Below are 22,321 nucleotides of genomic sequence, written 5' to 3' on the forward strand. Positions count from 1 at the left end.
TTGCCATAAGGTTTTGACTGTTCAGTTCTTATCACAGAGTGTAACTGTAACTAAAAAACAAAACTGCAGTACTTGTATTAACGTTGAACATGCCCAATATTGCATCTGTTTACATAAAGAAGACAAAAGAACCAAATAAAAACAAATTTATTTGTTAAACCACTGAATTATTTAAGCATGATTAATTCACAATTTTTTCCCAAATGAACCGTTTCATCGAAGCAAAAATTCCCAAAATGACCAATTTTGTCGATAAAAAATTCCCAATTTGGTCAGACTCCTTTTCCCAAAATAGGCAGAAAAACCCCTGGGCTCCTTAGTGAGAACTTAAATCAGGCTCCTAAGTGAGAACTTAAATCAGGCTCCTAAGTGAGACCTTAAATCAGGTTCCTAAGTTAGAACTTAAATCAGGCTCCTTAGTGAGAACTTTACTCAAGCTCCTTAGTGAGAACTTAAATCAAGCTCCTTAGTGAGAACTTAAATCAGGCTCCTAAGTTAGAACTTAAATCAGGCTCCTTAGTGAGAACTTAAATCAGGCTCCTTAGTTAGAACTTAAATCAGGCTCCTAAGTTAGAACTTAAATCAGGCTCCTTAGTGAGAACTTAAATCAGGCTCCTAAGTTAGAACTTAAATCAGGCTCCTAAGTGAGAACTTAAATCAGGCTCCTAAGTTAGAACTTAAATCAGGCTCCTTAGTGATAACTTAAATCAGGCTCCTTAGTTAGAACTAAAATCAGGCTCCTAAGTTAGAACTTAAATCAGGCTCCTTAGTGAGAACTAAAATCAGGCTCCTTAGTGAGAACTTAAATCAGGCTCCTAAGTTAGAACTTAAATCAGGCTCCTTAGTTAGAACTTAAATCAGGCTCCTTAGTGAGAACTTAAATCAGGCTCCTTAGTGAGAACTTAAATCAGGCTCCTTAGTGAGAACTTAAATCAGGCTCCTTAGTTAGAACTTAAATCAGGCTCCTAAGTGAGAACTTAAATCAGGCTCCTTAGTGAGAACTTAAATCAGGCTCCTTAGTGAGAACTTAAATCAGGCTCCTTAGTGAGAACTTAAATCAGTCTCCTTAGTGAGAACTTAAATCAGGCTCCTAAGTGAGAACTTAAATCAGGCTCCTAAGTTAGAACTTAAATCAGGCTCCTAAGTGAGAACTTAAATCAGGCTCCTTAGTGAGAACTTAAATCAGGCTCCTTAGTGAGAACTTAAATCAGGCTCCTAAGTTAGAACTTTACTCAGGCTCCTAAGTTAAAACTTAAATCAGGCTCCTTAGTTAGAACTTAAATCAGGCTCCTTAGTGAGAACTTAAATCAGGCTCCTTAGTGAGAACTTAAATCAGGCTCCTAAGTGAGAACTTAAATCAGGCTCCTTAGTGAGAACTTAAATCAGGCTCCGAAGTTAGAACTTAAATCAGGCTCCTTAGTGAGAACTTAAATCAGGCTCCTTAGTGAGAACTTAAATCAGGCTCCTTAGTGAGAACTTAAATCAGGCTCCTTAGTGAAAACTAAAATCAGGCTCCTTAGTGAGAACTTAAATCAGGCTCCTAAGTTAGAACTTAAATCAGGCTCCTTAGTGAGAACTTAAATCAGGCTCCTTAGTGAGAACTTAAATCAGGCTCCTTAGTGAGAACTTAAATCAGGCTCCTAAGTGAGAACTTAAATCAGGCTCCTTAGTGAGAACTTAAATCAGGCTCCTAAGTTAGAACTTAAATCAGGCTCCTAAGTTAGAACTTAAATCAGGCTCCTAAGTTAGAACTTAAATCAGGCTCCTTAGTGAGAACATAAATCAGGCTCCTTAGTTAGAACTTAAATCAGGCTCCTAAGTGAGAACTTAAATCAAGCTATTTAGTGAGAACTTAAATCAGGCTCCTAAGTTAGAACTTAAATCAGGCTCCTAAGTGAGAACTTAAATCAGGCTCCTTAGTGAGAACTTAAATTAGTCTCCTTAGTGAGAACTTAAATCAGGCTCCTTGGTTGGAACTTTACTCAGGCTCCTTAGTTAGAACTTAAATCAGGCTCCTAAGTGAGAACTTAAATCAGTCTCCTTAGTGAGAACTTAAATCAGGCTCCTTGGTTGGAACTTTACTCAGTCTCCTTAGTGAGAACTTAAATCAGGCTCCTTGGTTGGAACTTTACTCAGGCTCCTTAGTGAGAACTTAAATCAGGCTCCTTGGTTGGAACTTTACTCAGGCTCCTAAGTGAGAACTTAAATCAGGCTCCTTAGTGAGAACTTAAATCAGGCTCCTTAGTGAGAACTTAAATCAGTCTCCTTAGTGAGAACTTAAATCAGGCTCCTTGGTTGGAACTTTACTCAGGCTCCTTAGTGAGAACTTAAATCAGGCTCCTTAGTTAGAACTTAAATCAGGCTCCTAAGTGAGAACTTAAATCAAGCTCCTTAGTTAGAACTTAAATCAGGCTCCTAAGTTAGAACTTAAATCAGGCTCCTTAGTTAGAACTTAAATCAGGCTCCTAAGTTAGAACTTAAATCAGGCTCCTAAGTTAGAACTTAAATCAGGCTCCTAAGTTAGAACTTAAATCAGGCTCCTTAGTGAGAACTTAAATCAGGCTCCTTAGTTAGAACTTAAATCAGGCTCCTAAGTGAGAACTTAAATCAAGCTCCTTAGTTAGAACTTAAATCAGGCTCCTTAGTTAGAACTTAAATCAGGCTCCTAAGTCAGAACTTAAATCAAGCTCCTTAGTGAGAACTTAAATCAGGCTCCTTAGTTAGAACTTAAATCAGGCTCCTAAGTTAGAACTTAAATCAGGCTGCTAAGTTAGAACTTAAATCAGGCTCCTAAGTTAGAACTTAAATCAGGCTCCTTAGTGAGAACTTAAATCAGGCTCCTTAGTTAGAACTTAAATCAGGCTCCTAAGTGAGAACTTAAATCAAGCTCCTTAGTTAGAACTTAAATCAGGCTCCTAAGTGAGAACTTAAATCAGGCTCCTTAGTTAGAACTTAAATCAGGCTCCTAAGTTAGAACTTAAATCAGGCTCCTAAGTGAGAACTTAAATCAGGCTCCTTAGTGAGAACTTAAATCAGGCTCCTTAGTGAGAACTTAAATCAGGCTCCTTAGTGAGAACTTAAATCAGGCTCCTTAGTGAGAACTTAAATCAGGCTCCTTAGTTAGAACTTAAATCAGGCTCCTTAGTTAGAACTTAAATCAGGCTCCTTAGTGAGAACTTAAATCAGGCTCCTTAGTTAGAACTTAAATCAGGCTCCTAAGTTAGAACTTAAATCAGGCTCCTTAGTGAGAACTTAAATCAGGCTCCTTAGTGAGAACCTAAATCAGGCTCCTTAGTGAGAACTTAAATCAGTCTCCTAAGTGAGACCTTAAATCAGGCTCCTTCATGAGAACTTTACTCAGGTTCCTTAGTGAGAACTTACATCAGGCTCCTTGGTTGGAACTTTACTCAGGCTCCTAAGTTAGAACTTAAATCAGGCTCCTTAGTGAGAACCTTACTCAGGCTCCTTAGTTAGAACTTAAATCAGGCTCCTTAGTGAGAACTTATATCAGTCTCATTAGTGAGAACTTAAATCAGGCTCCTTAGTGAGAACTAAAATTAGACTCGTTAGTGAGAACTAGGGATGTCAACGAATATCCGAATATCCGGTCCCGGACCGAATATTCGGATACTGTTTTCCGAATCGAATATTCGGAAGAAAATATAAAAAATCGAGTTATTTCAAAAACTTTGTATTCGTAAAATTTGCTTCAAATATTGTCAAAAAAGTTGTTCCTCATGTCATAATGTTTATTCCGGTTGACGCGATAATGCGTCGCTATGGTGATGACAGTATACCGGTCATAAATCCCGCTAACAAAGCCAGACACTTTGTGTCAAAATTATGATAGGTGCAAATCGCGTCGGCAATCAAAACACCGACCTGCACTTGATCCAATGACTCGAATTACATTTAAAATTATCAAAGATTAAATTAGTAAAGGAAAAGCCGACTTTGTGTAAAAAAACAAATAAGACCGTATGGCAATTAAACCACCGACCCGTCTTGATCTAATAACTCGAATTACATTTAACATGATCAAAGATTAAATGAGTAAAGAAAGAGCCTACTTGGTGTGAAAAACAAAACAGATCGTATGGTTATAATCACGTTGTCCAATCAAAAAAACTTTTAGAAAATAATTTACTCAACCTCTAATGAGTATTTGCGTATCGTATGGTCCAAACAGGTATTATACTTAAAGAAATGTTTTTGGTATTGCATCCTCATTTAATGTAAAATATTTTAATTGCTTCACGCATAAAGTAAATATCTGTCGAAGCAAAATGCCACCTACGCCTTCCGCTGCTTGGAAGTATTTCACGACATCATCCGATAAGAAGTCGCCGATCCAAGTGTCTTTTAAACGTGGCAATTTTAAAAGACTGACTGTTTAGTATGTTAAACAGGTTCAAAGTGTGTTGTGGCTATGTACATAATTCGTTTAAGTTCAGCTTTAATTTTATGTAGATCTAATTGTTTTGTCATGTAATTATTTTGTCGTCATGTAATATTATGTTTCTCGTTCTATTGTTGATGTACGATATTAATAGTTTAAAAACAGTTTTTGTCATTCAATTTTAACAATAAAAAGTAATCAACAAAATCAGCTTCGAATTAGCGAGAGCAACGCTGTGTCAATATTTAGTCACTTCCGGTGAACTTCCGGTAAAAACGAAAGTAGAATTCATGGAGTAATGGAACGGTAAACAAAGTTGACTTTTTTTCAAACAGATGTTGACCGAATATCCGAATATTCGTTCGGAAGGGTGACCGAATATTCGAATACCGAAATCGGTATTCGTTGCCATCCCTAGTGAGAACTTAAATCAAATTCCTTGAACTAAAATCAAGCCCCTTATTTAGAACTTAAATCAATCTCCTAAACAAGGATTTTCACATTTAATGCTAAAATATTGTAATATCCTGCAAGCATGTGGCTCTTTTGTTTAAATATGGTTCTATTGCCTTTAATAGTTTTAATCCAAAACAAAACTGACTGATGCTTATTACTTATTACCTACTTGCTATATATTTAGTGTTTTTTAACAATTGTATCTTACTAAAATTTTCTTTAATACTTTACAAGGTCGGATTAACGATATTTAGGAGCCATACTTATTTAAATATATAAATAAGTATTGCTCCTAGAGAGAAGGCAGCACTTTAACCAACTCAACAATCTGTTTTGTGTCATTATGAAAATTGCCAAACAAATGCAGCGCATGTTTAATTTGAAGCAGTTTTCATTTATAAATTGTTGTCAAAGTTTAGGTGATTATTTAAAACAAGAGGCCTGAAAGGCCCAAAGTTGCTCACCTGAGATAACAAGATATTATTGGGACAAATCTTCTGACCAAGTTACATGAAGATCGGAAAATAAATGTGGCCTCTCTCTCTATATATATATATATACATGTATATATAAATAAATATTGAATGTTAACAAGGTTTTACTATAGCCATATAAGGAAAAATGCCCCGCCCCTTGGCAGCCATGTTTTTCAATCAACTGGCATCATTTTTGAACTCTTCCAAGATATTATCGGGATGAATCTTCTGACCAAGTTTCATGAAGATCGGACAGTAAATGTGGCCTCTAGAGTGTTATAAACAAGATTTTACTTTAGCCATATATAGCCATAGCGGGAAAAATGCTCTGCCCCTGGTGGCCATGTTTTTGAAGTAACCAAAACTATTTTCGAAATTATCCAAGATATAATTGGGACAAATCTTCTGACCAAGTTTCATGACGATCGGAAAACAAATGTGACCTCTAGAGTGTTAACAAGGTTTTACTATAGCCGTATAAGGAAAAATGCCCCGCCCCTGGTGGCCATGTTTTTCAACCAACCGGCGTCATTTTATAACTCGTCAAAATATTATTGGGATGAATCTTTGAACACATTCATGAAGATCGGACAATAAATGTGGCCTCTAGAGTGTTAACAAGATTTAACTATAGCCGTATAAGGAAAAATGCCCCGCCCCTTGGCAGTCATGTTTTTCAAGCAAACATAACCATTTTCGAACTCATCCAAGATATCATTGAGACCAATCTTCTGACCAAATTTCATAAAGATTGGACAATAAATGTGGCCTCTAGAGTGTTATAAACAAGATTTTACTATAGCCATATATAGCCATAGATGGAAAAATGCTCTGTCCCTGGTGGCCATGTTTTTAAAGCAACCAAAACTATTTTCGAACTCATCCAAGACATTATTGGGACAAATCTTCTGACCAAGTTTCATGACGATCGGAAAATAAATGTGGCATCTATAGAGTTAACAAGGTTTTACTATAGCCATATAAGGAAAAATGCCCCGACGCCTGGTGGCCATGTTTTTCAACCAACTGGCGTCATTTTTGAACTCGTCCAAGATATTATTGGGATGAATCTTCTGACAAATTCATGAAGATCGGAAAATAAATGTGGCCTCTAGAGTGTTAACAAGATTTTACTATACAAATGTAGCCTTACAATGTATATAGCCATATAATGAAAAATGCCTCGCCCCTTCACAGCTATGTTTTTCAAGCAAACGTAACCATTTTCAAACTCAACCAAGATATCATTGAGACCAAGCTTCTGACCAAATTTCATGAAGATTGGACAATAAATATGGCCTCTAGAGCGTTAACAAGGTTTTACTATAGCCATATAAAGCCATATAAGGAAAAATGCCCCGCCCCTTGACAGCTATGTTTTTCAAGCAAACATAACCATTTTCGAACTCATTCAAGATATCATTGAGACCAAGCTTCTGACCAAATTTCATGAAGATTGGACAATAAATATGGCCTCTAGAGTGTTAACAAGGTTTTACTATAGCCATATAAAGCCATATAAGGAAAAATGCCCCGCCCCTTGACAGCTATGTTTTTCAAGCAAATATAACCATTTTCGAACTCATTCAAGATATCATTGAGACCAAGCTTCTGACCAAATTTCATGAAGATTGGACAATAAATATGGCCTCTAGAGTGTTAACAAGGTTTTACTATAGCCATATAAGGAAAAATGCCCCGCCCCTTGGCAGCCATGTTTTTCAAGCAAATGTAACCATTTTTGTAGTCATCCAAGATATCATTGAGACCAAAAATGTGACTTCTAGAGTGCTACATGTTTTCACTATATACATATAGAGAAAACTGCCCCACCCCCTGGCGGCCATGTTATTTCACCGATCTGGACCATTTTCGAACTCGTCCAAGAAATCAATGAAATCAATGTTTTGACCAAGATTCATGAAGATTGGGCACAAATTGTGACTTCTAGAGTGTTCACAAGGTTTCTCTATAGCCATATAAGGAATACTGCCCCACCCCCTGGCGGCCATGTTATTCAACAGACCGGAACCATTTTTGAACTCAACCAACATATCATTTAAACAAGCATTTTGACAAAGTAACATGAAGATTGGGCATCAAATGTGACTTCTACAGTGTTCACAAGGTTTTTCTTTTTTTTGACCTAGTGACCTAGTTTTAGACCCAGCATGATCTAGTTTCGAACTCAGTCGAGGTATCAATGGGACAGATGTTCTGACCAAGTTTCATGAAGATCTGACAATAAATGTGGCCTCTATAGTGTTCACAAGGCAAAATGTTGACTACGGACGACGCACAACGGACAAAAGGCGATCACAAAAGCTCACCATGAGCACGTTGTGCTCAGGTGAGCTAAAAAGTAATAATAAATCCTCTTGAAACAAGTAGTATTTATTTGAAACGTCTGCTGGAAAAACATCTAGTGCAAATAATATGCATCCTTGTCTGAAACTTAAGCGGCAACTTTTAGCCGTTAATTTTTTCAAAAATGCCGAATAAAAAATAATATTGTGGGCTGTGCTTGTCATGCAGACACTTAATTTATCAAAAGCACTTGAGACAATGGGGGAAACAATGTGAATACATTCCAAAGTTGACATATTCCAATTACCATAATTACTTCGGACACTTAAAAATAAAAATTATTTTTAAGTGTCTGAAAATTTAGATACAGAAAATATTAACAAATTACAGGTGTCCCAAAATTTAGAGAAAAAAATAAATGTCCGAATATTATAATTAAATTGAAATAAAATAAATAACTCAATGCACAATAGTGTTTCTACTTTGAAATAAATTCAACTTGACAGCTTTGCAAACTCTTGCCTGAAATGATATAGAACAAACAAGAAATATCTTTAAAAAAGATATACGGCGTAAATAGTTTAATGAATGAGATCAAGGATAGCGAATGTCTTTTTCTGTGCAGTTCTTAGCTGCATCACACGCAGTATGGGATGTTACGGGGAGTTTTCGCGGCTTATTTTACATTATAACATATTGCTGGTCATAAACCTATAGATACAAAACAGAAAACCACAAGAAGAATGGAAGTGAAATTTAAACATATGAGTCAACCGGCCACACGAGAAGTATCCGTATTTATAGGCGCGTTCTTCGAACAAACCTGTTTCAGTGGTTTGTCGGGCATTGCTATTTGATTCGATTATTAACAGTATCAATTATCATCGTGCTAATGCTTAAAGTGATATTATGGGCATTTTGCACTGTTGAATTGAGCTGAAAAGAATTAACAGGTCAAAATAGTTAGTTAAAATGTGGTTACTGATTAATTATCTGCAACTCACCTTGCTACCAGTTGTTTATAAAAATATATTTTATATTCGATATTCTTACGTGACCCACCCAGTCCTGTAAGCTGAAATGATCCGTAAAACAATTTCGTGTCTTTGTGTCGTATGAACAAATCTGCACTAAAACTAAATTTAGGTTCAACTCGTAAACGCATGATCAGTTGTCAAACGAAAGTACGGTTGATATTTAATGCATTATTTTTCTCTTTCTGGTATATTGTTTTAGTATGATGATGCTGCATTAATTAATATAAGTGTATATGAAGTAGAAACATCAAAAATAATCAACGGTTGCGATAGACACCTATAAACTGTTACATGCTCATAATATCATTTTAGTACATTAGGCAATATGGACGAATAATTATTGTTAAATTTATCAACAATAATATTTATCATTGTATTGTTGAAAACACATTAAGAATCTATTATTTACATACCATAATTATATTGCTGAATATCTTCATTTAACATATTTCTGGTCTAAAGAAAATTCCAGGTCACCTAGTTCACGGATAGCGTCTTTATTATATAACGATTATTTTACTGGCCGCCAACTCCGGTGATGACCTGTATATAAACTCTGAACTCGCGGGTTGAAATGCAATGCTTTAAAGTGAGGCCTCGCTTCCATTGCTCTTTATACTTTTACATGTTAACATGTTGACAGGAATAAGGAAGTAAGAACTAAATATGAGAACATAGCCTTTTAAGTATAAACGCTCTTGCGCTGGTAATACTCTGAAAATAAAAGGTGTACGCACAAACTGTATTGATGTCGAGAATTGAGTGTAAAACTGTTCTATCTATTAAGCCTTTTCATTCGAGATAAAATTGTTTCATACAGTAAAACAGTGTTACAAAGACGCGGATATGTTTCCAATGTTCTGGTGGTAAACTCAAATCAGCCAATGGAATAAATGAAGTGTATTCATTCGTACCTAGCCGCGGGAAATTTTATTGGAATTTTATTGGACACTTACAAAGGTCAGGCTAAGGTGAAAAGCTGGCTTATGCAGCTTACGCCGAAAAAGCAACAAACATTAAACATACTGCTTCCTTACTAGGAATATATCATCTAAAATGCTGTTGGCTGAAGCGATTATTTTCTACCGGTATACATGTTATTTACCCAATTACACAAATATTATGGTCCATTGCCATCAGGCAAGCATCTCTCAGGTTTTATGACCTTTATTGGTATGTAAAAATCCATATTCAAAGTGTCACAAGATAAGCCTGGAACCTGTACAGGTCCCTGGATCAGCGTTCTAGATAAGCTGCGTATCAGCGTAATGTACCCATTAGAAATATCAAGATACGCTCAATTTATCATTTCCGTGCATACATTTTAAGCAAGCCAATCTTGACTTACGCAAATGATGCAAATTCTCTGCGTTCAACGTAAACAAAAAATATAAACAGCTGATTGTTTTTTGCCAAAATACGAGACTAGTTACCGTAAAAACTCTGTATACTCTGTATCATCTAGACGAATGGTAAATTTAGTATTGACAGATAGTCAAGCGCTTGTGTTTATTAAATTACATGAAGAGGTCAGCATGTCTTCTTCGAAGCAAAAACAAATTACTTCTCAAAGTAATTTTTTTCTTTTAATAAGGCAAATGTTGTATCGAGTAAAAACATTGTACTGCGAATAGCAAATGTCCCAGTAACATGCCCGACCGGTCGTGTTTATTTTGGGCAGGGTTATGTGTTCTATGTCAATAAACTGCGTTTTAAATAAGCTTTTGAAAGATGCAAAAATCTTAATACAGTGTGATCAAATGACAATTAAATCCCAGATTGAAGTCGGAGACTACAAACAGATGGTAACTCGAAATAGATTTGGAACCCCCTGATTGCAATCAAAAAGAGGCCAACAATTCAGAAAATCCCCGGCGGTTTTGCCTGGTAAAACACGTCAGAACCTATTTTTTAACGGAATTCCGATATATACGGTTTTGATTGGTTTCCTTGAAGTGATGAGTTTTCTCGATAAAAATACGTTTAAAACTAAAAGCCTGGATCGCCCAGGATTGTCCGGGATCGATGAAGGTATATAACTCGACATTAACACAAAGTTAATATAAAATTATTATTTATCAATTTTTAATAATTTTAATTTGTTTGATAGATTAGAAGTGTTTTGACAATCTTTTTTACGCAATTCAATTAGCAAAACTAATATTAATGGTCGATCCTGGCTTTTAGTACAGAGTTAACCTTGTACATTTGTTACGACTACCGTAACACGTTGTTATTTTGCGACACCTAAGATTCACTTACCGTTTGTTGTCAGACGGCAACCCCGGCAATCTATGTAAAAAGGTTTTAACGTTCATGTCACTGTTTAAGTTTGGCTTTACTGGTGGGGATGGGGGTTCCTCGGATAAGAAAAGAAAAGGGAAGGAGGAAAGTAAGAGAAAGTATGAGAAAAAAAAACAAGGAAATTTCTACCGAAATGGCGTGAAGATTACAAATAGATGTCTTAAGTAGATGAATATTGAATTCATTAGCACTAGTAAGGCAAGCTAATAAGAATGATTGAATCATAATTCCGCATCTCCACGCACAAGAAAATACAAGTTAAATGATAAATATAAAGGTTTTGATAATACTTTGTTCGGGGCACATGAAAGATTGGTCAGGGCTAGTAGGTTCTGCATTTACTAGCCCGAATGGGCTAGTTGAAAAAAAAGTTAGTGTTAAGCCCTGGTTTCTGTACCCCGGCTATATTCTTGTTTTACTTTAAGCAAATTACCCTTAAAGCAAGGCAAAATTTGACCATTTACCCCCATGCTTTGAAAAATGGGCGTATTTACCCCCATGGGTCAAAAATTATCTATAACGCTGCTGGATAGTCAAATACAGTGCTGAAATCTGGTAAAATAGCGCTGTTAAATATACCATGCGAAAATTTAGAGTCATTAATGATAGACGAAAACGCGAATGTCCGAAAATTCAGTCACTAAAAAATAATTATTTTGGCCAAAAAAGGAGGTGTCCAAAAACTTAGAGCAATAACGGTATATATTCACAGAAATATTAAGTATGATTTCTTTCAATTATTATCTTAGCCATGTGTTGAGGGTAAGCACCTTTTCCCAAATTGTTGTTCTAACAGGAAAGACGCCTCTACATGTATTTAGTCTTGAAATATTTAACATGTTTAACTTGAGAAATGAAATATATTAAGTAAAATGTTTGCAGTACCAATACTTAGTATCAGTTTGTTTACAGTTACTAGTAAAACTAATACAGTGTAAACAAGATGTGTTTGTGAAACACTATGTCCCCATATATTTGACCTTTGACCTTGAAGAATGACCTCAACCTTGACCTTTCACCACTCAAAATGTGCAGCTCCATGAGATACATATGCATGTCAAATACTGTGAAACCATTATTATTCGTCAGACATTAATTTTCGTCTTTTTCGTCCTTCGACCAATGGACGAATTCAAGATCCTAACGAACAATCATGTCCCATATTTGAAACAAATAAGACTGAATTACCGTAGGCATGAGGCATTTAAATCCAGCGTAATCCACGCATATACACAGGGCTCGAAATTAACACTCGCACACTCGCAAAATGCGAGAAAAAAAGATTGCAAGGTAAGTTATAAGCCACTAGTTTTTTTTGCAAGTAAAGAAATAGTGAAAAAAAACGAGTTATATTGCTAAATGCGTTCGACGGCGTGAACGCTAAAACATAGGTCAATTTTTTGAACGTCCGAATACCCATATGCGGAAGCGCGCACCTTTTTTGTAGACTGGTATACTTATAGTACAGATACCTGGAAGGTATTGATACAAAAAACATGAAACAGTCGACTATTCACACTCAAGTTAAATCCGGTTTTGACACAAAGGGGTGTACATTATACAGTGTACTGACAACTGACATTTCCTGTAAAACGCGAATGAAATAAGACTGTATCGAATGCGTCGACTTCGTTTAGGTATAATCGTGTTGATTAGCGCTAATTGTTAACCACTTTATTACCCATTGTGTGTATTGTGTTTTTCAGGGGTGTTGCAGATTATACAGCCAACACGCGGCGAATCCAGATTAAAGACAATACTATTAAACGCAATTAAAATATGACGATGTGTGATCAACACCTGACTGAAATATATTCTGCGCTTATATTACAAATTAATAAAGAACATATTGATTAGTGTTTGGTTGTCCGTGATTGTAATGGAAAAAGACTAATTGGCAATTGGCTTCGTTGTTTAAAACACTCGTTAACGGCTATTCATTTCCACTTATCCGCTACTCATAACAAAGAACGTGTCAATGACATAAAATAATAAGGGACAGTTACTATCACCTGAAATAACAGACTTGTTAATTGCAGCGCCCTCACACTACTTTGGGGGAAGGGGTCTGCAGCCCTTAGGAGGGTGAATTTTCGCGGCGTTTCCCTTTTTGGGGGATTTTTATGTCCCCCACTATAGTAGTGGGGGACATATTGTTTTTGCCCTGTCTGTTGGTCTGTCTGTCTGTTTGCGCCAACTTTAACATTTTGCAATAACTTTTGCTATATTGAAGATAGCAACTTCATATTTGGCATGCATGTGTATCTCATGAAGCTGCACATTTTGAGTGGTGAAAGGTCAAGGTCAAGGTCATCCTTCAAGGTCAGAGGTCAAATATATGTGGCCAAAATCGCTCATTTTATGAATACTTTTGCAATATTGAAGATAGAAACTTGATATTTGGCATGCATGTGTATCTCATGGAGCTGCACATTTTGAGTGGTGAAAAGTAAAGGTCAAGGTCATCCTTCAAGGTCAGAGGTCAATTATATGTGGCCAAAATCGCTCATTTTATGAATACTTTTGCAATATTGAAGATAGCAACTTGATATTTGGCATGCATGTGCATCTCATGGAGCTGCTCATTTTGAGTGGTGAAAGGTCAAGGTCATCCTTCAAGGTCAGAGGTCAAATATATGTGGCCAAAATCGCTTATTTTATGAATACTTTTGCAATATTGAAGATAGCAACTTGATTTTTGGCATGCATGTGTATCTCATGGAGCTGCACATTTTGAGTGGTGAAAGGTCAAGGTCATCCTTCACAAGGTCAAGGTCATCCTACAATGTCAAACATCATATAGGGGGACATTGTGTTTCACAAACACATCTTGTTTTACTTACTCTCTCATTATTACATTTGTACATGTTTGCACTATATTCATTGCATTTTTCATAATTTAGTATGTTTGAAAAGATTAAATTGAAATAGAATTGGAATATAATAATCATGAGACACATCTTTCCATTAAAAAAAAAAAAAAAAAAAAAAAAAAATATGGGGAAAAAAGTATACTTTTCAGGTGGGGGACAGCCGCCGAAATTCGACGGCAGATTTGATAGATTGAGGGCCCTGAATTGTCATATGCCAAACAAGGCCCACCTCCTGCAAGTGACTACCAAGTGTCACCCCTCTTTCCCCAGCACGATTTTTTCGCAACCGCGTATTACATGTATTGCAAACATTACAAACAAATTGGACGCTTTTTTTTCAAAACCAGAAATGGACGAATTTAAGTGCTGACGAAATAGTCATTTTTTTAAAAAGGATAAATTTCGTGCTGACGAAAATAAATGGTTTCACAGTATCAAGTTGCTATCTTCAATATTGCAAAAGTGTACATTAAATGAGCGATTTTGAGCCATATATTTGACCTTGAAGGATGACCTTGACCTTTCACCACTCAAAATGTGCAGCTCCATGAGATACACATGCATGCCAAATATCAAGTTGCTATCTTCAATATTGAAAAAGTTATAGCAAATGTTAAAGTTTGACGCAAACAAACACACAAAGTGACAAACAAAGCAACAAACCAACAGACAGGGCAAAAACAATATGTCCCCCACTATAGTGGTGGGGGACAAAAAGAGTAATTCAAAACCTTAGCCCAAGTTTAAACCCATTTTAAAGCTAGGTACAAACAACTTTATACTTGTGTATGTCACATGTATATTCACATATTGACAAAAGAATAGAGACAATCTAAACAACCCAAACTTGAATAAACAATATACAATGTATTACAACATGGATTCAGGTAATGTTTTTTTGTACTTCCTTAAAGTAATACGAACTAGAAATGGCGCGGCAGAGGCCGACGCGTATCCCCACGCCGAATGTTTGACCTAGGTGTGCCCCAGGGTTGGTAATGGGGCCATGCATAGCTGAGATTGACCGTATTGTCATAAGAGAAGTTCATCATAAATTAGAAGTGAATTGGTGTAGAAATGAAGAAGTTATAGTAAAAGGCAATTTTGGGTGGGTGTGACATATGTGGGCGGGGCGCCCCAGGGTTGGTAATTGTGCCATGCATAGTTGAGATTGACCGTATTGTCATAAGAGAAGTTCAGTATCAATTTGAAGTGAATCGGTGTAGAAATGAAGAAATTATAGTAAAAGGCAATTATGGGCGGGTGTGGTCTATGTGGGCGGGGCGCCCCAGGGTTGGTAATGGGGCCATGCATAGTTGAGATTGACTGTATTGTCATAAGAGAAGTTCAATATCAATTTGAAGTGAATCGGCGTAGAAATGAAGAAATTATAGTAAAGGCAATTTTGGGTGGGTGTGGTCTATGTGGGCGGGGCCCCAGGGTTGGTTATAGGGCCATGCATAGTTGAGATTGACCCTAATGTCATAAGAGAAGTTCAGTATCAATTTGAAGTGAATCCGTGTAGAAATGAAAAAATTATAGTAAATGGAATTTTTTGGTGGGTGTGGCCTATGTGGGCGGGCGCCCCAGGGTTGGGATTGGGGCCATGCATAGTTGAGATTGACCCTAATGTCATAACAAAAGTTCAGTATCAATTTGAAGTGAATCCGTGTAGAAATGAAAAAAATATAGTAAATGGAAATTTTTGGTGGGTGTGGCCTATGTGGGCGGGGCGCCCCAGGGTTGGGAATGGGGCCATGCATGGTTGAGATTGACCGTATTGTCATAAGAGAGGTCCAGTATCAATTTGAAGTGAATCGGTGTAGAAATAAAGAAGTAAATGTAAAATAACCTAAAAAAATGAGTGATAATTTCTGACTCTGCCCCACCCCAACCGCTATAACTTTTGACCCAGGGGTCAGATCAAAATTCCAAATAGTGCAGGGTCGCACATATGCTCATAGCTACCATGTGTGTAAGTTTCAAGGTTCTAGTGCTTTTAGTGTAGGAGGAGATAGTGGCCAGGACGGACGGACAGACAGACGGACGGACGGCGGAGATAACCACAATATCCCCACCTTTTTTTCAAAAAGCGTGGGGATAAAAACCCAGTTTTCATCAAGTTTCTGATAACAATTATTGCACATGCATCAATATTGGTACATCAAGTAAAGCCCATAAGTCACAGTTGTTGCTTGTCATAACCTGTTAAGCCTTTCCCACTCAGCAGCTACACGAAATCTGCTATATGCAACAGGCATAAAACCAGAACAGCCTGCAAGTAATTCACAGTGTCAGGTTTTTGCTGTTTGCTGATCATCAGTATCTCAGAGTTGGAAATGTAGCCTTTTGTACTTTGATCCAATAAGAAAAGTCTTTAATTTGATTTGATTTTCTAAGAGACAGCAATGGGAAACAAGAGGCCCATGAGGGCCTGAATCGCTCTACTGCTATAAACACTGCAAGTTTGGAAAGAATAAGATGGAAACGCAAACAAGGAGAATTTTCTCAAATTCAAGGGGAGATTATTGTGTACTTTTTTTTCCAATACTGCTCATATTCAATAGGGTTCAAGTCCTCATTGATATAAAGATACTGTGCAAATTTGGAAATAATTGGATGAAAACTGTGGAATTAATTGCGTAAACAAGCGGGATTTCAAATTTTTCTCATATTCAAGGGGAAGTCATTCTGGACTTATTGCTTCGATATTGCTCTTTTTACAAAAGGGTTTGAGTCCTCATTGATACAAAGACACTGTGCAAGTTTGCCAAGAATTGGATGAAAATTATGGACTTTATCACATAAAAACACTGAATTTTCTTTTTTTTCTCAAATTCAAGGGGAGATAATTCTGGACTTATAACTCCAATATAGCTCATTTTCAATAGGGTTTGACTCATCATTCAGATAAAGACACTGTGCAAGTTGGGAAATAATTGGATGAAAACTGTGGACTTTATTGCGTAAACAAGCCTTATTTCACAATTTTCTCAAATTCAAGGAGAGATAATTCTGGACTTTTTACTCTGATGTAACCCATTTTCAATAAGGTTCGAGTCCTCATTAATATAAAGACACTGTATAGTTTGAAAAGAATCAGATGAAAACTGTGGACTTAATCGCGTAAACAAGAAAAAGTCTAACACACGCACGCACGCACGGACGACGGAAACCACGCCATGACATAAGCTCTTCAGGCCTTCCGCCAGTAGAGCTAAAAATGTACATCTGAGTGAGAAAGGGTTTAAACATACAAGAACTTGTGTGTGCAAGGTTTGATGTTACAAGTAAGGAATACTGTTTTCCTGTTACTGGACTGTTTAAGTCTTTCATGTTTGAACGATCAAGTTACTGGAATGTTTAAGTATGTCAAGTCAGCATTGCTGGAAAATTGAATTCAACTGGCTTTGCTAAAAAGTCAAAACATTGATTAAATGTTTCTCACGATATAACATAAAAGAAAAATGTACAATAGTAACTGAAACAGGAAGATTTTATTGGAGACAAATGTGCAATGGGCATTGTTGTTACTTGTTTTAAATGCACCTTTGTTCATAACAGATGTATTTAACGTTTTATCAAATTAAAACAAGGGCTGTTTGTAAAACATGCATGCCCCCACATATGGGCTGTCAGTTGTAGTGGCAGCCATTGTGTGAATACATTTTTTGGCACTGTGACCTTGACCTTTGACCTAGTGACCTGAAAATCAATAGGGGTCATCTGCTAGTCATGATCAATGTACCTATGAAGTTTCATGATCCTAGGCGTAAGCTTTCTTGATTTATCATCCGGAAACCATTTTACTGTGTCAAGTCACCGTGACCTTTGACCTAGTGACCTGAAAGTCAATAGGGGTCATCTGCGAGTCATGATCAATGTACCTATGAAGTTTCATGATCCTAGGCGTAAGCGTTCTTGAGTTATCATCCGGAAACCATTTTTCTAAGTTGAGTCACCGTGACCTTGACCTTTGACCAAGCGACCTGAAAATCAATAGGGTCATCTGCGCGTCATGATCAATGTACTTATGAAGTTTCATGATCCTAGGCATAAGCGTTTTTGAGTTATCATCCAGAAACCATTTTACTATTTCGGGTCACCGTGACCTTAACCTTTGACCTAGTGACCTCAAATTCAATAGGGGTCATCTGCGAGTCATGATCAATGTATCTATGAAGTTTCATGATCCTAGGCATAAGCGTTCTTGAGTTATCATACGGAAACCATTTTACTATTTCGGGTCACCATGACCTTTACCTTTGACCTAGTGACCTGAAAATCTATAGGGGTCATCTGCGAGTCATGATCAATGTACCTATGAAGTTTCATGATCCTAGGCATAAGCGTTCTTGAGTTATCATCCGGGAACCATTTTACTATTTCGGGTCATCGAGACCTTGACCTTTGACCTAGTGACCTCAAATTCAATAGGGGTCATCTGCGAGTCATGATCAATGTACCTATGAAGTTTCATGATCCTAGGCCTAAGCATTCTTGAGTTATCATACGGAAACCATCTGGTGGACGGACATACGGACAGACATACGGACCGACATGTGCAAAACAATATACCCCCTCTTCTTCGGAGGGGGGCATAGAAATGTAACCATGTTTAACAGAAAAATTCTGATTCAAAAGTGCTATCTGAGAATAGTTAATGCTATAAATAAGAGCGCATGATAGTTCATTTATCATACTAAATAATTGTTTATAAAAAGATTAAAATGAATGAACATAAAAGTTGAGTTCTTGTACTGTTGGAGGCACAATTTTGTCAATTTGTTTAGCTTTCAAAGCAGCATTTGATGGCATTGTGTGAAACTGAGTTATTTCCATTTTGTTTTTGTGTTTTGGAAGTGATGTGATTCTCAATCAAAATTATGTTTGCAGTGAAAGAGACAATATTCTAATACATTAAACCTACCTTCTGTTCCTCATCAAGCTCAGAGTCCGATGATGTGGCCTCTGCTGTTCCCACACTACCGGCTCCCGACCAGGTCTCTGACTGGAAACTGCATCCACTGACTGGTCTGCTATCACACATTGATGACTCGCTGGGTACCAGTCCAGAACTCAACACATTTTCATCACTTCCTATCTTTTGCTTATCTCTTACACATGGACTTGATGTTTTTGGATACACTTTCAGTAAATGCTGGTTTTTAAATCCAGGTGATTGAGCATCGTTTTCAAAGCATCCGCTAGATACCGACACATTGTCGTTAGAACTAGCCTCACCTGTGACCTGACTGTCAAAATCATGGCCAGCAGATGACATACTGGACGTATCGAATGAGCGAGAATTGTTCAGGTTTCTTGGTGGAAGTTTTGGTGGAGATCGTTTGACGTTTGCTCTGTGATTCAAAGTGGGCCCTTCTGATTTAAAGCTTACTTCATTTTCATCAGGGATATCTTGATAATCATGATGATCATCAATATCTGAGTCTGTACCTCCATCTTTTATGGAGTGATAGTATGACAAGGAAGTATTAGGTTTGTGTTTTGATACAATTTCACTTTTACTAATGTTTTTTTCACTCACAGTTCCCTTGTTAGATGTCATTGATTTTACACGTTCATCAAGTGGAACAACAATACTGAGATCCGTAGAAGGTGTTCGTGGCGATGAGATTTTTATTTGACTTACTGGAGGTGGTGGAGCTTTCCTTGTAGGGCGATTTTTGCGCCATGATTTTGTTCTGTCCATTGAAATATTTTCATCTTGCGGAGAATTTACATCAGCATGTGTTGCGTCTGACAAGAGTCGTCTGTGGTTTGGTGAAATTGGACTTCTTGATTCTTGTTTGTCAATTAATGACTTCATTGAGGTAACATCTGATTGGCTTCTTTGAACTGTCAAAAGTTTATTGCGTTTTGGTTTCGGTGGGTGCGGTTTTGCCTTTCCTAAAGTTAAAGAACGATTTCCTATGTCCGAGTCCAGGCTATTTCGAGACATGTCTGGCAGTGATTCTGTGTCACTTCCACACGAGTCATAAACTACCTGACTTATCGTTCGTAACTTCTTCTGCTCTTTCTTGGGGCGGGGAGGTCTTTTAGGGTTACTCATAGAATCATCCACAGATTTCGATCTTTCAGTTCGAATCATTTCATCAAATTTTAAATACGGTGACATCTTTTTTTCTGGTGATGAACCTGATCGTGTTAAAGACGAATGTTTAAAACTCCTTGTCAAAATATCCTCAATTTCATTTAGCAATGATGTTGGTTCAAGTAAAGCCTTATCACTCAATAAATCTTCAAAACTGTCTTTCTTTCCCAGGCTTTTACTATCTTCCACATTACTTACACTACCCTTATCTTCAAGGCCTCTACTAGTTTCCATACTTGACAATTTCGCCCTTTCATCACCATCAGCCAACTTCGTACTGTTTTCAATAGAGAATTTTAAAAACTTGTCGCCAAATCCAAACTCATTTGATGGAAGATTTCCTTCCACAGTTTCTTCGTCGCTCTCAACAAAGATGCTCTTTAACTCATCAACTGACGGCACATCCTGTATATCGAAATTCAAATCTCTACTCACCTTTTTCCTCAAAATAACTTGCACAGATTTACGTGTTTCGTCATCAAGTTCTGTTATGTGAGCTTTTGGCGAACTGTCTTCTCTCATAATAACTTTATATGTGTCTTCAACCGTAGCATTTGAGTGATTGTGACTTTTACCTACTATGTCAGTCTCTTTATCAACTTTTTCAACTTCACCAAACACATTGGTATTGCTAAAATTATGATTTTTGTAACTGTTATTTGGTTCACTTGCAATACCTGACCTAACATTGTCTCTCACTTCTTCAGGTTGTAAAGTGCTCTCCTCTGCAGAATTCCTGTTTGACGAAATACTTGTTCTTGGTTTTGGTTTCGGTCTTGGAGCAGGTGAAGCAGAGGACACTTTTCTAGGAACTGGCTTAGGAACAAGTAAATTATCTGACCCTGAATTTGTTTCTGAAGACTGTTCAACACAATTTGATAAAGAATTGGACACTGTAGATTGCAAGTTTGAAGATGGACTAGAAATTGAATGTGAATGACACTGACTGGTTATGGATTGTTCTGGTTTGGAACTGGATAGTTCTGGCTTGGAACTAGATTGTTCTGGTTTGGAACTGGATTGTTCTGGTTTAGGTTTCAGAGAAGCAGGAGGAAGTTTTGGAGGTGACTTTCTTACAACAGGAGGGGAGTGAGATGGGGAAGAAAATTTGTTAAATCTTACTGAAGATTTGTTATTCAATACAAAGGATTCATTTCGGATAAAATGAATTTCAGAAACTCCATGATTGTTAATCACATCTTTTTTAGTCTCCGGTTCAGACTGCTCTGAGCTTGATTCAACAAAGAATTTTGATTTTCCAGCATTCACAATTTTATCTTTTACAGGTGATAACTTTTTGTCATCAGTATTAGGCACAGTTCTTCTGAATTTTGATTTCAAGTTTGAGAAAGAGAAATCCTCTTTTTCGTTTATTTTTGTTTCACCAGATTTTTCATTCACACTCAAGTCCTCAACAGCAGATGGAATGTCTGTTGAAACTTCAAGGCTTGAGGTTGGCGTCTCTTTCACTTCACTTTCTTCTTTTTCAATTTCTGGTTCAATACAGACTGTTGATTTTCCTGCATTCACAATTGGATCTTTTAAAGGTGATGACTTTTTGTTATCAATATTTGGCACAGTTCTTCTAAGTAACTTTGGACTCCCTTTGAAAGGTACAACTGGAGTATTTGATTGAGAAATATTTTCACTTGAGTTAGCAAATTTTGATTTCAAGTTTGAAAATGAGAAATCCTCTTTTTTATCCATTTTTGTTTCACCTGATTTTTCATTCACAGTTAAGTCCTCAACAATAGATGGAATGTCTGTTGTATCCACAACGCTTGATGCTAGCATCTCCTTTGGGTAATTTTCTTCATCTTTAGCATTAACTTCTCTTTGAGAAACTTCTTCAATGTCCTTAGTAATGGCCCTTTTTATTCCTGCAGATCCTTTTGGAGGGGTGCGGGGCAATGGAGGTGGAGGCTTGTTGACACTTGGTGGCTTGTTTCCATCAACGTTCTCTGACGTACTCTCAGAGCTCCCTACATCTGGAAATACTTCCAGAACTGAAGCTGCTGGCTTTGGTGGGGTCTGTAAAGGGAATCTAGGTAACTTTGGACCAGGCTTTGACGTGGCATGGTTCCCTGCAGCTGCTGGAGTTTTGGGTAGTGGGGGAGGGGGTCCGGCTGGGCGTTGCAGTGGCTTCTGCTCCATGGGGTGGGGCAGAGTGGATATGACAGGGGCCACATCTGACACATTGACATTGGAATGGTTAGCTTTTTCAACATTCCAACTATGGTTTGGTGTGCTGTCATTGTCAGGACCTACCGTTGAAAGCAAAAATTTGTGGTCGCTTTCCTCCGCCAGGACATTTGTAGATTTGGGGAGAATATTTACTGAAAAATAAAGTGTGT

General features: G+C 37.2%; 1 protein-coding gene and 1 long non-coding RNA gene across 7 annotated transcripts in view; one reads left to right on the forward strand and one right to left on the reverse strand.

The window, feature by feature from the left end:
- The window catches only part of LOC127856886 (uncharacterized), a 129,169-nt gene that overhangs the window by 62,964 nt on the left and 43,884 nt on the right, over window positions 1-22,321 (reverse strand). For all 6 annotated transcript variants that reach the window (XM_052393087.1, XM_052393095.1, XM_052393111.1 and 3 more), the window contains exon 4: window positions 18,783-22,303. In XM_052393087.1, the coding sequence (XP_052249047.1) occupies window positions 18,783-22,303 (3,521 nt within the window). The remainder of the gene's footprint in view (window positions 1-18,782; window positions 22,304-22,321) is intronic.
- Window positions 13,101-13,879, forward strand: LOC127857338 (uncharacterized). The gene is made up of 2 exons (XR_008038375.1): window positions 13,101-13,276; window positions 13,581-13,879. It is a non-coding gene; the product is annotated as an uncharacterized LOC127857338 (long non-coding RNA).

The sequence above is a fragment of the Dreissena polymorpha genome, chromosome 1, assembly GCF_020536995.1.
Source record: "Dreissena polymorpha isolate Duluth1 chromosome 1, UMN_Dpol_1.0, whole genome shotgun sequence".
NCBI classification, from domain to species: domain Eukaryota; kingdom Metazoa; phylum Mollusca; class Bivalvia; order Myida; family Dreissenidae; genus Dreissena; species Dreissena polymorpha.